This window comes from Aptenodytes forsteri, unplaced genomic scaffold (assembly GCF_000699145.1).
Source record: "Aptenodytes forsteri isolate BGI_AS27 unplaced genomic scaffold, ASM69914v1 Scaffold215, whole genome shotgun sequence".
Taxonomy (NCBI): Eukaryota; Metazoa; Chordata; class Aves; order Sphenisciformes; family Spheniscidae; genus Aptenodytes; species Aptenodytes forsteri.
Genome location: NW_008795910.1, coordinates 3798 through 23259, shown reverse-complemented (window position 1 = coordinate 23259; position 19462 = coordinate 3798). Strand labels below are relative to the sequence as shown.

At 52.9% G+C, this 19462-nt stretch overlaps 1 protein-coding gene across 1 annotated transcript; it reads left to right on the top strand.

The window, feature by feature from the left end:
* Positions 1–1938: 1938 nt before the first annotated feature.
* CBFA2T2 (CBFA2/RUNX1 translocation partner 2) lies at positions 1939–19402 on the top strand. The gene is made up of 10 exons (XM_009284580.2): positions 1939–2077; positions 5967–6208; positions 8383–8472; positions 9045–9226; positions 9870–10123; positions 10834–10919; positions 12031–12226; positions 14156–14224; positions 14591–14781; positions 17422–19402. Exons 1-10 carry the CDS (start codon positions 1960–1962, stop codon positions 17707–17709), a joined length of 1716 nt encoding a protein of 571 aa, XP_009282855.1. The 5' UTR covers positions 1939–1959; the 3' UTR covers positions 17710–19402.
* The last annotated feature ends 60 nt before the right edge of the window (positions 19403–19462 follow it).

The following is a 19462-nucleotide window of genomic DNA, read 5'->3' as shown; positions in this document are numbered from 1 at the left end:
TTACAGCTGATAGATATTTGTAAAAACTGTGGATAACAAATTAGATTGTAATCTAATTTCATTAGGTTACAGCATGCACTTTAATACCTTTCCTCTGTGGCTTAAAGAGACATCAGGACTGATCCCAGGCGGCACAGAGCCCCTGTGCACGTGTCGTTTTTCAGCCGTACCCCCTTCAAGGGGGTGCACTGGGAGCCCCCTTCGGCCGCCTCGCCAAGCAGCGATGCTCGCTTGTGTGTGAGCTGCTGCTGCATCCGAAGCGGTGTGCTTGGCTGCCACCCTGAAGCTCCGGCAGACTTTTTTGCTTGCCGACAGCCAAAAACTGCCTGAGAAGATTCACCGGTCTGAAGCCCAGCTTGCATGCACTGGAGAGCAGTGAAAGATGAGTGTCTGCACCTCCCTCACCCCCCCGAGCCGGGGTGCAGATGGGCGCGCTGGGAACCCAGCGGCGTTCCTGCGCAGGGACATGCTGGAGCATGGTCACAACTCGTTAGCAAGCTAATCGAACGAGGCGAGCGGCAGCTTGAGGAGCAGGGAGCGGTGACCACGTTCTCAGAGGGGTGATTTGCCTCGCGTCACATCGTCTGGGGTCACAAGCTCCACAGCCAGGTGGGCGCCGGAGCCCCTGGCAGCGTGACACAGAGCACCCCTGGGGTGGTGTTGGCTCCCATGGGCGCTGCGCTTTGGAGATGCTTAGGCTCTGTCTGCTGCGCTGTCTGGATTTAAAAAAACAAAAAACCAAAAACAACCCCCCCAAAAAAAATCCCCCAAACCCCCAAGGCTTGCATAAGCATGTATTTCCCTTCTCTCTCACAACAACAAAAAAACCCCAACCAAAACCAAAAACAACCCCCCCAAAAAAAACCCCCAAACCCCCAAGGCTTGCATAAGCACGTATTTCCTCCTTCTCTCTCGTTTCTCCCCAAGGATGCCTTCTGAGGCTGATTTTAGCCACTGGAGCTAGGAGTGTGGCCACACTGTTCAGCTGAGCTGGGACGTCCCACCAGAGCCTGGGTCCACAGGAGGGACCCTCAGAGGCTGAAAAAGAAGCTGCGGTGTCAGCTGGCAATGTTTTAGAGACTAGAGACTGCATGTAGGAGAGAGGGTGTGAATAGCTGATGTCAACTCACCTTTACAACCCTGTGACCATTTCGGTCGCTTGCTGGCACAGCTGCATCAATGCTCCCTGCACACCGGGCCGGCACCCACCCAAAAATCGGGTTGACTATTGCATGGCTCCAAGAGAGGCTGCAGTTCCTCCAGAGAGGCCATCTCGGGGCCAGACAGTGTGGACACGGGGTACATGCAAGGCTGCGTGCATGCTGGCACGGGAAGGCTGCGCTGGGCAGCGAGGACCACCCCCACGTGAGGGAGAGGAGGTGCAGGATCGTTTAATTTTGAGTTTGTTTTTTTTTTAAAAAAAAAGTAAACATGCAAAACTGGTCAGAGAGCTGCTTGTCTCAAAAACACGCTTCAGAGCCTGTTTTTGCTGGTTGGGGAGCAGGGCTGGAGGTGAAACCTCATCACCCTATGCTGGCAGGGTGCCTGTAGGCACGCCTGGGAAGTATTGAGGGGATCTTAAATGGGGGGGAAAGTAAAGCAAATAAATAGGCAGAAATACTTTGAGGAAGCATCTTCAGGCGCAAGGGGTGAGAAGATGCAGTCAAGAGACTGGGATGGTGAACACGGGCATCCTGAGCCTGCCCGGCAGCATCTCGGGACACGCGCTGCACCCCGGGTGCCTGTCCCCCAGCTCGGGGCCGTACCCTGCCTCTTCCCTGCAGCGGCTCGGGGCTGTGCAGAGCAGCGTGGGAGCCTTGCCTGACTTTCCCCCCGCCTCTCATCTTCACCCTTGCAACTGTACTTCGTGTGCTGGGCGGGGAAATGCTTGTCCGTGACTGTCACTAAGCATTACCATCTTCTCTTTATGCAGTTGCTGGTGAGAAGAGAGTGCCAGTGATGCCCGGATCGCCCGTGGAAGTGAAGATACAGTCCAGGTCTTCTCCTCCCAACATGCCGCCACTGCCCCCTGTGAACCCTGGTGGCCCCCGGCCGGTGTCCTTCACCCCGACTGCACGTAAGACCCCAGTAACACTGCTTTTCCCAGCTCCAGCCAGCAGGACAGGCTCTGCTTGTAGAAGTCACCGGGGATGTCTCAGCCATCGGCCGGGGCTGCTTGCCAGCATGGCGAGCATTAGCTATGCTGCACAGCTGTAAGGAAGGGCGGACTGGGGCTTTCCTGCTGTTCTGCTACGTATGCAGGACATATAACAGGGTCTGTAATCCCCCCTACCCCCCTGCCTGCTCCTACCTTGCTCCCGGTGCTGCCTTGAGTCCTCCTTTTTGCAGGTGCAGCCTTGATTTCTGCCATAAACTCCTTAAGAAATTGAAGTCTTTTATCAGGTCAGCTTCAAACAAGCCAAGAGCTGGGCTTTTCACTGTATCTTTTGGAGGAGTTAATTCCCGCTCTGCTGTATCTCACTTTGCAGACAGCATTTCTGCAGCTGAGATTAGAAAGTTTTCCTTTTTTTAATTTCCTAGCCTCAGAAATTCCTTGCTGTCCATCCAGATTGTCTTTTCTCCATCTTCTCTTTATAATCTTTCCTATTAAGCCATAGTCAATCCTGGTCCTGCCCAGCCGTAGTGCAGCCTCGCACCCACTTCTTGTAGCAGCGTGTTGCTCAGAGGTGACTCCATGGACAGGATGGACATACAGCCTTCTCTTATAGCCTGGAAAGAGTCTTTTTCTTCTCCCTTAGCCAATGTTTAAGCCATTTAATGCCTTCTAAAAAGCATCATTCCAGAGCAAAGCTGCTTTACTTTGTTGGGTATGGAGTTATCTGACCCCCGCACATGCCACGTACATATTTTCGAGGCTCTCCTCACCTCCTTTGCCCCGTGCTGAGCGTCTCCCTAGCTGGTTCTGCGTTGCTTTGCTGTCCACGATGGTGTCTGGGATATCTCACAGTTTCACGCTGGCAGTGGATTTCGGAGATTTACAATCCAGCCTCTTTCAGGACACACACTAATGTATTGTGTGATGCTGGCAATAGCACTAACAGTCGGGTTATCCCGCCAGACACGTTGTCCCCATCTTTATGCGCTGAGGGGTTTTTAATGGTTCTCCTTTTGCTCAGGCAGAAAAAGACCATTAGCAAAGTGACAGAAATTAATTTTTCCAATGAGGTTGCTTGGCACACTGTTAAGGGCCAAGGAGCCTGAATCTGCTGATTGCAGATTACTTAATTGCCTCTTTCCAAGATAGATGAGAGATGCAACCTGCAGTGAAGTTCATTCTTGCTTTTTTACTTCTCAGTTGCACCAAAGGTTCTTGGTCAGAGTCAGCGGGTGTGTGTCCTGCCCTGTAAAAGCCCACGGCTTGGGCAGGCGAGGAGGAGCATGCTGGAGGAGGGCCATACCTGCCTGTGGATCGCTAACAAAAGGGTTGGAAAAGCAGCAAAAGCCTTCGACTATTGAGGACCTAAGGCAGAATTTAACAGAGTAGCCCTAGACGATGACTTTTGTGTTCCCAGGAATTTAGCATCCTCCTCTCCCCAAACCAGTAATCCCACTGGTCTCGGTGCACCACCTCACTTGCTTCAGCACTGTCTCCTCACCTGGAAATAGAGGTCCCAGCCCGGCTCTGTGGTCTGTGGCGGAGCAGATCCTGGCGATGCGCAGGATCAGATAACTGCCAGCCGCCCTGCGGTAATGCCGTTTGCAGAAGGGTCAGGCAGGGTAAGCCTGAAAACACAGAGAGCGGTTACGGGGGCTGCGTCTAACGGCAGCCCCGACCCGACCCAGCTCGCTCTGCTTCCGTGGCATCACCCAAGTCCATCAACGTCTGCCGCTCCCATCCTTGGCAGCCTCTCCCGAGGGTCCCCCGCAGCCCCCTGGCCCCTGGGTGGGTTGCACAGCCCCTGCTTCTCCCGGGGTATAAATAGAGCCCATTGCTCTCCCTAGTCTTTCATTTGAAAGAGTAAGAGGAAGCAAAATAGAGAAGGGGGTAAAGCGCCTCGGTCGCGGCTGCCGGAGAGCGCGGAGCTGCAGCCATTTGCTGTTTGAGAGGAGCTTCTCTGGGTGGCTTTCCCCCCTATTTGTATCACTTTTATTGTGAAATAAATGCTCTTTATGAGTAATTGCCAGAAGCCTTGCCTTTCACATAGCTCTGCGTTTGCTGGTACTTCCGTGGTAGCTAACCCTGTGGGTACGTGCCATCTCTGCAGGACATCTCTGTTCCTTCGCTGCTTTGGGGAAGCTGGTGTGGACAGGAGTTTTTCAGGTTGCGTTGCTCCATAACAAAAGGCATAAGCTCGCTTTGCCTTTGCACCTCCATCCTCTCAATCCTGGCCTTCACCCTCATTTCATCATCTCTCTGTCTACAAAAGGACATGTCTTTGTTATGCCCCCAAAGAGCCTGTCACCCTTTGGTTAGCAGGAACTACCTTTGATGGTCTCTTTAGCCTTATCTTTCCCTTGCATCTTAACTGACTCTGGTTAATCTTCTTGGGTTCCCTCCTGTGCTCACCATGGCAGGTCCAGGTGCATGGAGCCTTTCCAGCCTCTGATCCTGGCGTGCCCCAGAGCGGTTTAACTGTTCAAGTACCTCCTGCCTTCTTCTCCGAAAAACCCTCACTGGGGTCATGAGGATTTGGTACGATCCTCGCGAAGCTGCAGTGGAAATTTTGGCATCTTTTTTTGCAAGTTGCTGCTCCATCACAGCATGCACCTTCCCCTGCCCCGCATGCAAGGGGCAGCTCTGCCAGGTGGCTTCGGTGTTTCTTCACTGAACGCCGTCATTTGAAATGGTTTCTGGCCTTCTCTTCAGCACTTACATCCATAAGGGATTCGGGGCTGGGGCTTTTAAGGATAACCCAGTGGATCAGCTAAAACTATATTTACGACAATGTACTTTTCACCTCTAAAATTCTGGGTTTACACTGAGTTGGGGCCCCAGCGCACAGCTGCTCTTCAGACAGGCCTCTAGATTGCACAACAGCGGCACGGGGATGTCAGCAATTTATTCTAATCCCTTGCTGAGTTCCCAAACTTCCAGCCCTTCAGTCTGTTTCGACATGCTCGCCGCTTACAGGAGGCAAAGTTGCAGATGGGACCAGGTTGGAAAAAACAACTGTGTTTGCGAAACTCCCTGTAAATCCCTGGGGAGGTATGGCGGGTGGGCGGGCGCCGCGGGGCAGGATGCTGTCAGCCCTCCTTGGGGTGAGGTGGAGGCACCTGAGCTGCAGTATCTGCTAGTGGGACCCTGGCTGTAATGAGCACTGATGACTTATTGTAAACGATGGGGCTGGGAAGGATCACTGGATTGTCTGGTGTAATTTTATGCCTGACACAGGCCAGAAAACGCTGATCAGTAATTCTTGCCGAGGGCTGTAAACTTGGAGCTAAAGCACATTCAATTCCTCGGGCTGAGCGTACAGCACAGCTCGGTTTGCTGCAGCAGCGGCTTTATGCAGCCTGACCCTGTGTCTCCCCGGGCTGCCTCAAATGCGAAGAGAAGTGTGCCCGCTCTGCTGAGCCCTAGTTCTGTTGGTGTTTGATAGCCCTGGAGATGAAGCTCGCTGGGCAGAGGAGAGAAATGCCAGGGAAGTCACTGGCTGTGGTGTAAATCACACCTGAGCAATCCCATAAGGAAAACTCCTGCAGATGCCTTGGTTGGGTGCCTGGTTCTCACGTGCTGGGGGCTGCAGAGCATCCCCGCAAGCTCAGGGGAAGGTTGAGGAGAAGGCACACATGTTGCTGGTGGCCGGCTCCATCGCTGGGTGCCCTCCGGCATGGCATGCGGGCTCTGCTCTGGCCATAGCCCCTTTTCTGGTTCTTGCCCTGTTTGCTAGCAGCAGTTAACCAGCAGCAGCAGGCTCTTAGGTGGAAGATGGATCCTCTTAAACACCAGACTGCAGGGACGTGCCCATCTGATGCTCAGTATCGCTTCTGTCTCCCACTTGCAGTGCCCAATGGAATAAATCATTCCCCCCCGACGCTGAATGGGGCACCATCCCCACCCCAGAGGTTTAGCAACGGTCCTTCCTCCTCCTCCTCCTCCTCGCTGACAAACCAGCAGCTCCCGGCCACATGCGGTGCCCGGCAGCTCAGCAAGCTGAAGCGCTTCCTCACTACCCTGCAGCAGTTCGGCAACGACATTTCGCCAGAGATCGGGGAGAAGGTCCGGACCCTCGTCCTGGCGTTAGTGGTAAGCCCCGCACACCGGCCCAGGCCGCCTTGCTTTTGCCAGACCACTTTGGCGATGGGATCCTGGCAGCTGGCGCGTGCCCACGTTACACAGTGTTATCTGTTTGTGTCTTTACAAGCAGAGGTGTTGACTGAGCAAGACTCTGTAATGTTTATGCTTTCTGGTAAACTTGCTGACTTCTTTTTTTCTTGTCTTTGGTGGGTTTCAAAAAGCTGTTTGTCTAGTGGCTTTGACATGAGCTTGTGTGCAGCTAAACTTAAGGAAACCTGGAAGGATTTGGACAAAGTTTTTCTATAAAGGTCACAGGTCTGGTGCCGTGGGCTCGCTGGAAGCCATGGGCTATGCTGGGCTTCTCCGTTTCCTCTCGTAAATGAAACTTTTCACACAATTCAGAGAAGCCTGTAGTTTTGTACTAGGGAAGTGTTTTCTTGCTTGTGCAGATTTATGATTGCCTGATCCCGGCCGCAGATCAGTTTACCTCTGATCTGTTTCCATACAAAGAAATGTCAGTTCCAGCCACCACTTCGTTAGTGCTGTCCTGACTTCAGTGTGCTCAAACTCAACACTGCTTTGCTCAGCAAGGCAGCCAGGTGTAATGGAAAAAGCAGGGTCCTGTTGCTAGCAGGGACGCACTCTGGAAAGCTGGTAGTCCTTCTCTGCTCTTGAGTTTGTAGAGAATATCACGACACTTCAAAGATTTCATTTATTGATATGCAGTGATGTATTTAACGGGCTTTTTTCCTCTTTATGAGCTGCTCCTGCATATCTTAAAACAAGCCCACTGGCACAGCAAAGTTAACTATTGCCAAGGTCTGCGGAGGAGTGGAAGGCTGCTGTTGCAAAATAGGAGGTCTGGGCTTCTGATGTGCTGCTGCTGCTTTGTGTGATTGCATATTTGCATTACCAAAGGCATTGATTCTTCCAGTCATATTCACGCCTGTGACAGTCTGAAGGTGCAGCTACAGGAAAGGGCTTGGTAAATGACTTTTATGCATCTTCTGCCCTTCTTCTGCATTCCCACGCTCAGATTTGCAAGAGCTGGGGTCGGTGGCAGTGCGTGCATGTGCAAACAGTGCGTGTATGCCCTCGTGCCCTTTAGCAGCTATGGACAGCTGAAAACACCCTTCAAAAACCAAATGAACAGGTCTTGCTGCGGAATTGTATCTAATATTTGCAGGTATACAAACTAACTGGTAGAAATGCTGTGCAAGGACAGACCTTGGACTGAGCACAGCACCACGCCGCCTGCCCAGCTGCAGTCCCATGTGGCACCCAGCGCTGCTCCCGAGCTGATCTCTGCTTTTTGGCACGTTTCTTTTGAGGCTCAGCACGCAGCGAAGGTAGCTAGACTGCAGCAGCCTGGAGTATTTCTGCTTCCAAGGCTGGCGTGGGCAGAGCAAACATGAGTCTGTCCATGGTCTCAGGGGCTTTCACAGCGCTTGAGCACGGATGCAAAATGCTGCTGCTGCTGAAGAAGGCAGGCATATATATTTCCATGGGTGTAGGGTAGTACCTTAGCTTACCCTTTTGGAAAGGAAATTATAAGCTGTCCAGGTTCCTCTGACTGTCATTCTCACCACTGATTGCAGTAATTTCTTCAGGGATGAACTTTGTACGTGCAGGTTATCAAATGCTGCTTGTGCCAGGGAGCACCTAGCCTGAACAGCCACAGGGGATGCAAGGTTGGGCCAGGGGAGGACTGCGCTAGTGGGGTGAGCGGCAGGCTGATGGAGACTTTGTGGATGGTGGATAGGTTAGACAAGGTGAGCTGAAAGGGAGGAAGGAGGAGAGGAAGGTGTGCAATTCTGAGCAGCTGGAATTGCCGTCTGGCTCCCCGCAGCCTGCCCTAGGCCACCTGGCCAGGGTGCAGGAGATGCCAGCTGGGTCCTGCTGCCTCCCAAAGCCAGTCTCTGCCTCCCGGCCCTGGAGCTGGGAGGATGCCGGGCCAGGCAGCGCCCGGCTGTGCGCAGTGTTCACCACTCGCCTAGTGCAGCACTTCTACTCCATTGGCCTGAGTCTTTTTGGCTGCGTTAGGCAGGATCCGATGCAAACATTGTCAGTCCTGTAGTGGCAGATGCAGTCTCCCTTCCAGTTCTGTTCGTTTGGAGCCGTTTCCCACGTGTCTAAAAATAAGAACAAATTGTCATTTCGTTTCTTAATTTCTTTTTTCTCAGAACTCAACGGTGACAATCGAGGAATTTCACTGCAAGCTGCAAGAGGCGACGAACTTTCCGCTCCGGCCGTTTGTGATCCCCTTTCTGAAGGTGACAGGGAGCTGGTGGGGCTTGCCGACGCTCCGTGTGCCTCTTGGCAGCGTGTCATTGCTGGGAAAGCTCTCGTTCCAAGCACCACAGTAATTTTGTCAAAGTCCAAGACAGACTGCGCAGACCATAGCGGTGGCCATGTGGGACTGGCTTGCGGAAAGCTAACGTTATAACGAGTGCCACATGTCTGCTTGTATGTTAGGGATAAAGGAGACAAACCAAGCTCCATTCAGCAGCTTCTATCCTATAATCTTATTTGTGAATGTTCAGATCTAGAATGTTTGAAGTGTTGGCATACGGAGCATGTCTGGGGTGGTTAGATGCTGGAAGCACAGAGCGCTTCCCATGACACTTGTTTTTTGGGTGCACCGACGTCAGGCCATCCTCAGCTCTTGAGAAAAGACAGGTAAATCTGACAGTGCAGACACCAGGAGCTGGAGGATCCTGAGTGGGGGCCACAGGCTCTAGGTGTTACTGCTCTGAGGTATTACGTGTGCAGAGCAAACCTTCTGCGAACGGCTGGAAACGCCTGCCCGCAGCCTGCGTAAGCCAGACCCGCGCTTGTTTTCCAGGCCAACCTCCCGCTGCTGCAGAGAGAGCTGCTGCACTGCGCCCGGGCTGCCAAGCAGACGCCCTCCCAGTACCTGGCGCAGCACGAGCACATCCTGCTGAACACAAACACCACGTCCCCCGCTGACTCCTCCGAGCTGCTGATCGAGGTGAACGGGAATGGGAAGAGGCACAGTCCGGACAGGTAAAAACAGCTTTCATCGCTCTGCCAAGTTCTTGAAGTCGCGACTTTTGTTTCAACTTTGCTGCTGTCAAAGCTTCAAGCAGCATCTAGGGCCAAACCGTAGGATCTTATCACTCCCAACAACTATTCTGGCTGTTAATAAGACACCGATGATTGCTCCTCCTGCACTGCGAATTCAGGTTGGGACCATCTTTCAGGCAGGTTCTGTCCCAGGGGGACTTGTTGGGTAGCACTGAAAAGCCTGACCTGGAGAGCTGAGCGGTTCTCCACCTCCCCAGACAGCGAGCGGAGGCACTGTCAGGGCTGGGAAGGATGCGGTTCATTTTCACCACTTTTTATTCCAAGTTAAAAGTTGTTATGTAATTATGTGGAGCATGCCTCAAATTTATAAAAACTGTGAAATTTTAATTTGGTCATGCTCAGAAAGATGAATCACAACACTTGGGCATCTTGAACTTTTTCTTTGACAGGGTCATTTTGTGGATTTGTTCACAAGTTGAGCATGTTTGTTTTAGCTCCCTGCCTTTACCCCCTGGTAAAATCATCGCTGCCCAAACTCTGCTGATTCGAAATCTGCATCTTTCCCTTTCTGAGTAGTTTATGCGGTGCTAACAAGTACCTCTCTCTGCCGGTGTGGTTGCAGAAGGGAAGACAGCAGCTTTGAGAGGGAGCCGCTGCCGACGGAGCCCCCGGCCAAGAGGGTGTGCACCATCAGCCCCGCGCCCCGGCACAGCCCTGCCCTGACAATCCCCCTGATGAACCCCGGGGGGCAGTTCCACCCCACCCCACCGCCCCTCCAGCACTACACCTTGGAAGATATCGCGACCTCCCACCTCTACAGGGACCCCAGCAAGATGGTGGAGCATAGAGAGATTCGGGACAGGCACGGCGGTCTTGGTGAGAAAGCCTGGAGGGCTTTTAGTCGTAGGAGCTGTGAGGTCCAGCAGTTGAGCTTTGGCATTGATCCCTGCTTGGCCACTGGCACCCAAAGCTGTGTAATGCTGGGCACGTCCTCAACAGAGCTTTTGCGGGGAATTCAGAGAAAACAACTGACCATGGGAGGATAAAAAGGGGAAGACTGAGAGTTTGTATTTCTCTATATACATGTAAAGGCTGGAGCCACTGAGGATGAGGAGGAAGGACCCGGTGTGTGAGTTGAGTATAGCCAACACAGCAGGCAAGAATGGAGGGCAGGGAAACAGAAATTAACTTTTCCAAGATCACTAAAGCAGGAGAGCAGAGCCTGACCCCCGCCCCCTTTCTCCCCAGGGGTGTGTGGGAGGTGCACGCTGTGTTTCCAGCAGGGCAGCCTAAATCACAAGCTCTGAGCTCCTGTAGGTTTATAATAAGGGAGCCAGCTCCCCAGGCAGGTCAGATCCAGACCCGTGAGTGGATTGTAGCACCTCTGAGACAGTGACACAGACAAGTATAAAAGCAGCGGCGTGGAATTGCCCCTGTAGAGCCACCTCCTTGAGATGTGTTTTAAAATCCCAGCTAAATGTAGCTGGAAGTACAGCTCTTTATTATTGCTTCGGGGCCGCCTTCCCTCTCCAGCACTGAAAGCGCTCGGTCCATCTAATCACTCTTCTGGCTGTGGTTTGTTGCAGGTTTGAATGGAGGATACCAGGACGAGCTGGTGGACCACCGCTTAACGGAGAGAGAGTGGGCTGACGAGTGGAAGCATCTCGATCACGTAAGGCATGGCAAGAGGTGTGGGAAGCTCTGTGGGACGCAGCAACCCAGTGCTCCGCCTGCTCCAATTTGTTATTTTCTTGTGGTTGACACTATATCCAGGCTTTCCTGGTGGCTTGTAGAGGAACAAGCCACCACAAGAAGGTGGATGGTGGGGAGGGCAGATAGGAGCAGTAGCACTTTCCTGGCAGGCTTTCTCTGCCCGTGGTCAGTAGAAGCCAAAATCACTCTGGACAAAGTGTCTGGAGCTGGGGAGCTTCTCCTGCAGAGCACGGCCCTGTGCTGCCCTGGCTGGCTGAGCGACCAAACCCAGCCTCGTCCCCGCATGGGTCTTTTCTGCCACAGCCCAGGCCAGCACTGTGCCGACAAGCGTGCAGAGGTGCTACGTGCAGCGAGGATGTGGAGTTTACAGAATAAGTAAACCCATCATTTTTTTTTAAAGGCTTTTTTTCCTGGGCTGCCAGCCTTTTGTGGGCCTCAACTAGGTACCAACAGCAAGGCTGGGTACTTCTGGCAGACTTTTTGCAGTCTGTTTTTTTCCCTCTGAGCAAGGCTGCTCATCCAGGCACTTCGCTGGAGCGTTTCCCCCAAAGAGATGGGATTGAAATTCAATTTTGATCACAAATGGAGAGAGACTCTATGCTTGCTTATGCTCTAAAGCTGATGTTTTGGTGGCGGGGAGGGTGGAGTAGAGGCCCCGTAGCTGAATATTTGCAAGTTGGGATGTGGTTATGGAGAGGTGGCACCAGGATCACAGCCAGCCCTTCCATGGACACCCTATTCCCATAGGAAAATGGTTTTTTTTTCACCTCCACCTTTAGAAGCATGGCCCTAAACCTCCTATGGTGACCAAAGCCCCATGGTGCAGGTGTGATCACCTCCCTCCCAGCTGGTGCTGCTCAGCATCACTGCTGCACGTGTGGGTACGGGACCCAATCTTACCTGCCTGTTTGAATACCGCGTCATCCAAAATACTGTGCTCAGAGCCTGTTCCTGTGAAATGACCTCGTGTTTCATCTTCCTGGGATGGTCCCTGTGGTACCTCCAAGGAGAAATTTGGGAGATGGCCTCATGAGCGGGCAGCAAGACTGAAAACGCGTTCCTCCCTGCAGGCACTGAACTGCATCATGGAGATGGTGGAGAAAACCCGGCGCTCAATGGCCGTGCTGCGGCGCTGTCAGGAGGCCGATCGGGAAGAGCTCAACTACTGGAAGAGGCGGTGCAGGGAGACGGCCGAGCCGCGGGAGGGGGGGGGCGGGGGCCTCTCCAGGGCGCACAGCCCCAGCAGCTCCGACTCCATCGGCAGTGGTAAGCGAGGGGTGGGCGTGCTGTGCCAGGACCTTTTTAAGTAGGTGTCTAATTAAGACAAAGCTATATTAGGCATAAAGCGATGATAATATATTCAAATTATAATATAAACTAAATACTTAAGCAGTGCATAACTGTCCTCAAAGCTTTGAAGAGAGAAGAGTTATTGGACATGTGGAAGCTCCTGGGTGAGCTCCTGGAAGTAGCGTTTGCTGACGTCTGAAGGCACCTTTGGGCAGCAGCAGCAGCACCTTCTGCTGGTGCCAGGAGAAGAGCCTCTTCCTTGTCACTGAGCCATACTTGCTGACCAAACCGAGCCAAGTTCATTGAAAGCTGAGAAACCAGAGGGTGAAAAGGCAGGAGAGGTGGTTGGTTCCACCCCTCTTCCCCTTCCAGTCTGCCTTGCCTAAAGGATTTTAAATGTCAAGGTCCACTAATTCTAAAAATACCAAAGACTGCTGTCTGTGTAAGAGCAACTACCTGAGTTATTAGTTCTATTTTTGTATCATGAGTCAACTTAACTTTAATAAAGCTGACTGTTTTTCCCCTCCAGTATGCTGCGGGTTTGACCCTATACAAAAAACAAGTCTAAAATGCTGATTTTATGCATTTGGATGTAATTCTAATTTCCATCCAAACAAATATGCTGCAAATCAAATGCTGGGAAAAAAAAAAACCAAACTGATCATTTGATAATAAAAAATTGATATTTTCTAACAATAAGAATAAATGTCAAACTAAAAATCTCAATTTGATATATATTCAACTTGTTTGTATATAAAATAAAGAGTGAATCCTCCTGCATGTTAAAAAGAACCATCCAAATCAGAGCCCAGCCCAGATTTAGCTGCAATTGAACAAGTTTTGATAGTTCCCAGACAGCAAGAACAAGTATTTCCTGGGATAACAATAACAAGTACACAAGCAGAAGGAACTAAAATAGAAGATACTAATCCCGAGTTTCTCGGAAACCAAGCGCCCGTGGCTCCAGCCGTAACTGCAGAGCAGCGTGCGGCGAGCCTGCGGGGTGGCTGGGCGTGCGTGACGACCTAATGAGCACAGCCAGCTTTCAGCCCTTCTATATTTAAGTATATTGTGACTAATGTACTTACAGCCCCCTGTTAAAGGTGATATAATTTATTTTTTTTTATAAATCGGGAACGTTGTTGATGCTTTCTCCCCTCGTGGGACCTAGGGCTAACTTTCAATCTCCATTGCTGTTGTGAGAAGGTGCGGTTAAACATCAAGAAGCATCCCCAGGTGTGCCGCCTTCCTGGAGCGCTTTGGTTCTCCCACCAGCCTTTCACATGAACCAGTTTTTGTTTTGACCCTTCAGACAGTCACTCTGAAGCCTTAAAAAAAGGGATGCAGGTAGAACTCAGGGCGAGGCTTCTGAAAAGCTTCCCTGGGTGACTGCAGCCTGTGTTCAGGTCCTCGCGTGACCGTCCCCATCTGTCACGTAGGCTCTTCGCAGGCTTACGGGTGCTGGGGAATGTGTATATACACCTCTCGCCGTAAGATGTCTTGCAGGACAGTTTGTCCGTCAGTTCAAGCCTTTGAATTGCCCCTGGGAGTGGGAAGCGCTGCCTTTAATGTAAACTGCTGGTCGTATGGATTGATGCTCAAAGCCGCTGGACAGTGCAGATGTTTGATGGCGTATATTTATAAACATTGCCTGTTGTTATACAGTACCAGGAGAGGGAAATGGGTTATAGAGTGTCATAAATTATGCAAGGCACTAATTAAATGTTATAATTTATCATCTGAGTGTTTGATGAATGGCTTTAACTGTAGGAATCCTCCGCTTTGAGTTTTAGCTGGTTAATGCTACCCTGCCCCACGATGTAGCGAGGTACGGCTGGGCACTTAAGCAGCAGTTGGGTGAGACCAAGCTTTGCCAACCTTTCCCTGTGTCCCTTATTCCAACAGATTCCTTGCGGGAGTTCAGCAGCAGGTCGGGAACGGGCTACGTCACTGAAGAGATATGGAAAAAAGCTGGTAAGTGTTTGCTAGTAACCTCGGCGAGGGATTCTGCCGGATCGGTTGAGGTAAACACAGATGCTGCAGGTTTGCTCTGCAGAAGCAGGAAAAGCCCAGCTGCAGGAACGCCCCAGGATGTGCACATCTGGCTGCCAGTGCCCCCAGCCTGGGTTTTCCAAAGGACTCTGCTCCTTCTGTACGATGCCAGTGGGGATCCCGTGGGGCTGAGCCTGGCCTCGCCGCCCCCAGGAGTGGTCGTGATGCTGGTGCTGACCGTGACCCGCAGGTGTCCCAGCCGCAGGGAACACGCCGCTGCATCTCGACGTCCCTCGGAGGCTTACCCCGCTCCTCGGGCGGGTGGGTGAAGCTGCTTTTTTCTTCCAGAAGAAGCCGTGAATGAGGTGAAGCGCCAGGCCATGTCGGAGGTGCAGAAAGCGGTGGCGGAGGCCGAGCAGAAGGCGTTTGAGATGATTGCCTCCGAGAGGGCTCGGATGGAACAGACCATCGCGGACGCCAAGCGCCAGGCCACTGAGGATGCTTTCTTAGTGATAAATGAACAGGAGGAGTCTACGGAGGTAAGGTGCCAGGGGACATCCTAGGAAGGGGCTTTCAAAGACTCACAAAGTCTCCAGATCCGGCCCGGCAGTGACTCGGAACCTGCAAGTCCCCCATCCCTTTTCCGTTTAGAAGTCTCTCTCCGACCAGTAACTAAAGGGATGCACTGATACCATAAAAAAGACTTTTTGCTTTCAATTTTGCTGGCAGGGGAATCAGCCTAAATGGTGTCTGCGGCACCCGCGTGTGCGCAACAGCCACGTGAAGGCACCACTGGGCACCATGAGCTGGACCCAGTGTAAGGACCAGGGATTTCTTGGGATTGAGGGAGGTGTGGGAGCAAAGGGAAAGGGATGCCGGTGGATGCAACTCTCCGTTTCGCTCAGAAATCCGCTGTTGTGGGGTACCTGATCTGTGCAGAAAAGGAATTGCTGTTTGTGGGCTTTAAAATAGCGGAGAGTAGTAACTAGGCTGCAGGTGAAGCTACATGTACCTGATGGTCTATAGCACACCCTGTGTCGGTGCAGACCAGCCTGGTACATATATATTGTCTTGGATGTTGTTGTTTCACTGGCTCCCGAAACACGGGCCTGGGCAGCGTGTGGTCACCTCATCTCCAGAAACAGGCTCCCCGCGTCTCTTGCCACACCGCTCCCATACGTATGGGGATAGGTGGGAAGCGTCTGTGCGGGGCGGCTGTCCCTGCGTTACGGAAAGCCTCATAACACCCTCATGAGACATTTGCACGTTGGAAAAGAAGGGATGACTCTTAGTTTGTCGTAGCCAGCAACACCTGCTGAATGGGTGTCTCTTAGAGAATTTCGTTCTACTCCTCAATCAATAATTACCTTCACTGTTGCTTAGCTGGAAGCTCACTTCGTTAAGCTTTGGAGATTTCAGCTGGACTGGGCAAGGAGAATTGCATGGCTAATTCCTGCGCCGCCACGTCCCATCCACGTGTGGTTTGCTTCGTGTTGTAATTTCTCTGCACGAATGCAAGAGCAGAGGCTTTGTTTCTGCCGAGCAAAAATCTGATGGGAACATGGAGTTAATGTCCACTGGGACTGTGCGGGCAGCAAGTCCATTTCCCTCCTCCTGAGGGGTTTCTGTCCACCCTGCTGACCGCGGCTCGGGAAGGTCTGGTGCCGGGGTCCCCGTGCACGGCAGGAACCATGTAAATATTAGGTGGTTTTACGGAGAAGTATGTCTATACTATTTCCTGATTAAATCGCTGAAGGATGAACGCACCAGTCAGTAAACACATGATGGGAGTGGGTGGAACTGCTCAGGAAGCCATGGAAGAGATGAGACAAGTAATGATTTCTCCATGGGGGAATACCAGAGGAGTGTCGTCCTCCTCCGGCCGTCCCGGGGAGCAGCGCGGGACCTCGGGAGCAGCCGAGCATCCCCCCGCCAGCACGAGCCCCATCTCCCCAGCACCCAGAGCTCTTCTCTAAAGGCCATGTTGAAAAGCTGTCATGTATTCTGGCACACCGTGTAACCTTTGAAATACGGTTTAAAAACACCACTTGAAGTGTAAACAGCTGTAAAGCAGTGACCCAGTTTTCCAAGAGTTACCGCAGGCTTCGGTGGGGTTTTTTTTTTTTTGATGGCGAGTCCTGCTTCTCTTGGGAGACCGAGGAGCCTCAGGGACACACTGGCTCTGGAGCAGCTCGCTCCCGACCAGCTTGCTTTGGCACTTCGCTGCTAGCCCGTAAATCATCGCTGGGAGCCGGTGGCTCCGGTGCAGACCCTGGGAGCAGGGAATCTCACCGCCCTTCTCAGCAACAGGGCTGTCCAATTCAGGTCAGCATCTCCCACCACCCCGCTTTCCTGCTTCGACAGCTTTTTGCTCGCAGTTGCAGAAGCAGTGGCCAGCGAAAGGTGCCCTGTTAGGCAGGATTAGAGGCAGGCGGGCTCTGGCAGAGGCTGCTTTTCCGCAGCTGAACTTGCCCTCCCCAGTATGCGATTGCTAACGCGCGAGTCCAGCTGCAGGGAAGCTAATCCGCCTGCTCCCCTCCTTGGAGCAGCTGCAGCCGCAGCTCCCGGCGCTGGCCCCTTGCCCCCACACTCATAAGGAAGCGGTGGCACGCCGTAAGCCCACCAGCTGACGCCTCTCCCAGCGGCCAGAGGGGCTTTGCTCCACTTCCAGATTGAAGCTCGGGCTCTGGCAGTGCTTCCACCTGGCTGGGAGGCTTTCAAATGAGCTTTTTCTTTTCCAAATTAGCCTGCTCTGACCTCTTGTGCAGCTAGGCAGGGTACAAAGCAAATGGTGCCTGTGCAGCACGCTGTAATCCCTGCAGAGAGCACTTGGCTGGGAGCGATACCAAAATAGAGCTGCTTAAAACAGGAAGTAAAAAGACCAAATAGCAGCATCTGCAGTGTGTTTTTTAGTCCTTGCCTGCTGTTTCCTCTATGCATTTGGGTGGATCTAGGGGAGAGGATGTGACCGGTGCAGTCTGGCAGGCAGTTTTGGGCAGAGCAGAGGAGTAGGGGTTAGTACCCTTGGCAAAGGGCTGTGAAATAGCAGGAATTATTAATATTACTAAATCTAGGCCAGAGGGGGATGAACAGTCCCCTCCAGAGCTGTTGAGTCAGCACCATCCTGCAGCTCTTGGAAGCTAAACCCGTTTTAAAGTGTGGCGTCTTTGGTCTTGCAGAGTTGCTGGAACTGCGGTCGCAAAGCCAGCGAGACGTGCAGCGGCTGCAACATCGCCCGGTACTGCGGCTCCTTCTGCCAGCACAAGGACTGGGAGAGGCACCACCGAATCTGCGGCCAAGGCCTGCACGGCCAGAGCAAGCCGCTGGCTCTGCCCACGGGCCGATCGGCAGCCGCCGCCAAGAGCCTTGATGGCGTGCCCAGCCCGGCCCTCGAGAAGACTTCGGCGACCACCTCCCGATCCTCCACCCCAGCATCCGTGACAGCAATAGACACGAACGGGCTCTAAAGGGGAAGTTTTGGTTCGGCCCATTTGATTAGCTTCTCTGGGTTTTTTTTTTAAGCCGAGAAAACCCCACAGCAACTTGTATCACTTGACACATTTGACACATCGCGTCACCTCCTCGGAGCGCTGACGCTCGGGCTTTGCCATCTCATTCTGCCTTTTTTCTTTTGTGGCTCGTGAAGAACTGTGGCCGGCCTTGCCCGTGGTGCCTCCGTGCCCCTCTCTCTGCAGGGGGGTACCAGAGCATCATTCGGGACCTGGAGGAGGCCGGGCACTCGCTCGGGGGGACCTGGACTCGGTGGAGAGCACTGCCGGCACACACGAGAGATGCTGAGCCCCGTCCTCACGGGTCAAACGTGCTCAAGCTCCTTTCCTGAGGTGTCTGAGCCACCGCCTCCTTCAGCTACCTTTCTTCCATAATATGCATCTATTTTTTTTCCTTGCTCCCAGACAGTGGTGTCTCAGATGGCCGTGCTGGCCGGTTGTTGCTGTGAACAGACCGGAGCCGATTTCCCAGCAGGAGCATCTCGTCCTCTAGTGCAATGGCAAAAGCCGAGCCCTCTTCTCTTCTCCTGCCTGCAGGTTGGCAGCTGGTGACTGCAGAGAGGGAGGAGAGGATTCGTCTGCTCTAAACCAAATGTCAGTACCAGGGAAGTACGGACGGCCGCTTCTGGGTGGCCTGGTTTTAATCCCGTTCTGTGACGGGACAGCTAGTTGTGTGTTACCCCGGGTGGGACCTTTCCTGGGGGAAGGTGCAGAGCGAATCTGGATTGGTTGCGGGCGGTTATTGCCCTTTCCACCTGGGTACCGTTATTTTGCTATGCAGAAAGCGGTTTTTTTTTTCACTGCATGGAAGTTGTTGGTTTGAGAGTTACTGCCGTTGTTTTTAACCACAGAGATCCTCACGCGATTGCGATGGGTTATTTATAGTCTGTTCTCTCCGTGTGCATTGGCCAAACTGTTAAAGTGAATGCAGGACTTGGTGTCCTACATTGGTTCTTACGCCCCAGCCCCGGGGGGCTCCTGCGGTGCTGCTCCGACGCCGGCTGCGCTCCTCTCCCCAGAGATGCCCAGGGGTGCGCAGCCACCACCGCCTCGTCGGGCCTTCGGAGACCGTCCCGGGCCCGCAGGCTCAGAGAGCGAGGTCCCACGGGGACGCCAGGGTCAGCCTGGGGAGCCCCATCGCTCGGAGAGTCCCTGCTGTGGCGTGGAAGGAGGGATTCAGGGCAGTGCAAACCCTATAATCGACACCGACCCACAGAAGGGCTGTTTCGGGGTGCAGCGGGGCTCATCTTGGATGCTTGGTGGAGGTCATCAGAGGCGCAGCCCGGGGGAGGGATGGGCACGTGCCCTCTGGGGAGCCGCACCGATTTCCCACGCTGCACACAAATGGGCTCTAGAAAACCATCTATTCAGCAAAGCCGTGTTTCCGTGACTGTTTCTGTGCGATTGCTGGGCTGGAGCCCAATGAGGCGAGTAATTCCCAAATTATTTTTGATCACTTTTTCAATTGGAGGCGAATAATAGAGATGTAATGAATCGTCATTGATTTTGCAGTGCTGTAGTGGCTGCTGGCTGCCCGGGGATAAACGAGCGACCCACTGAACCAGCTTTGTCCCTTAGGGAAAGCTGTTTCGGAAGCTGCTGTCGTGGGATAGAGCGGGCGATTCCTGTGTCTGCAAGGTTTTATTATGCAAAAAAAGCCACCAAGTCGCCTGGTGTTCAACATGGCTCTCGAGTGGAAGTTGAGGGCGCC

What these genes read in the sequence shown, in the direction of transcription:
- CBFA2T2 (XM_009284580.2), top strand. Translation starts at nt 1,960, where the DNA reads ATGCCCGGATCGCCCGTGGAAGTGAAGATACAGTCCAGGTCTTCTCCT. An exon ending in TTGTGATCCCCTTTCTGAAG is followed by an intron (nt 8,473 to 9,044) that starts GTGACAGGGAGC and finishes CTTGTTTTCCAG; the next exon opens with GCCAACCTCCCGCTGCTGCA. An exon ending in GGACAGGCACGGCGGTCTTG is followed by an intron (nt 10,124 to 10,833) that starts GTGAGAAAGCCT and finishes GGTTTGTTGCAG; the next exon opens with GTTTGAATGGAGGATACCAG.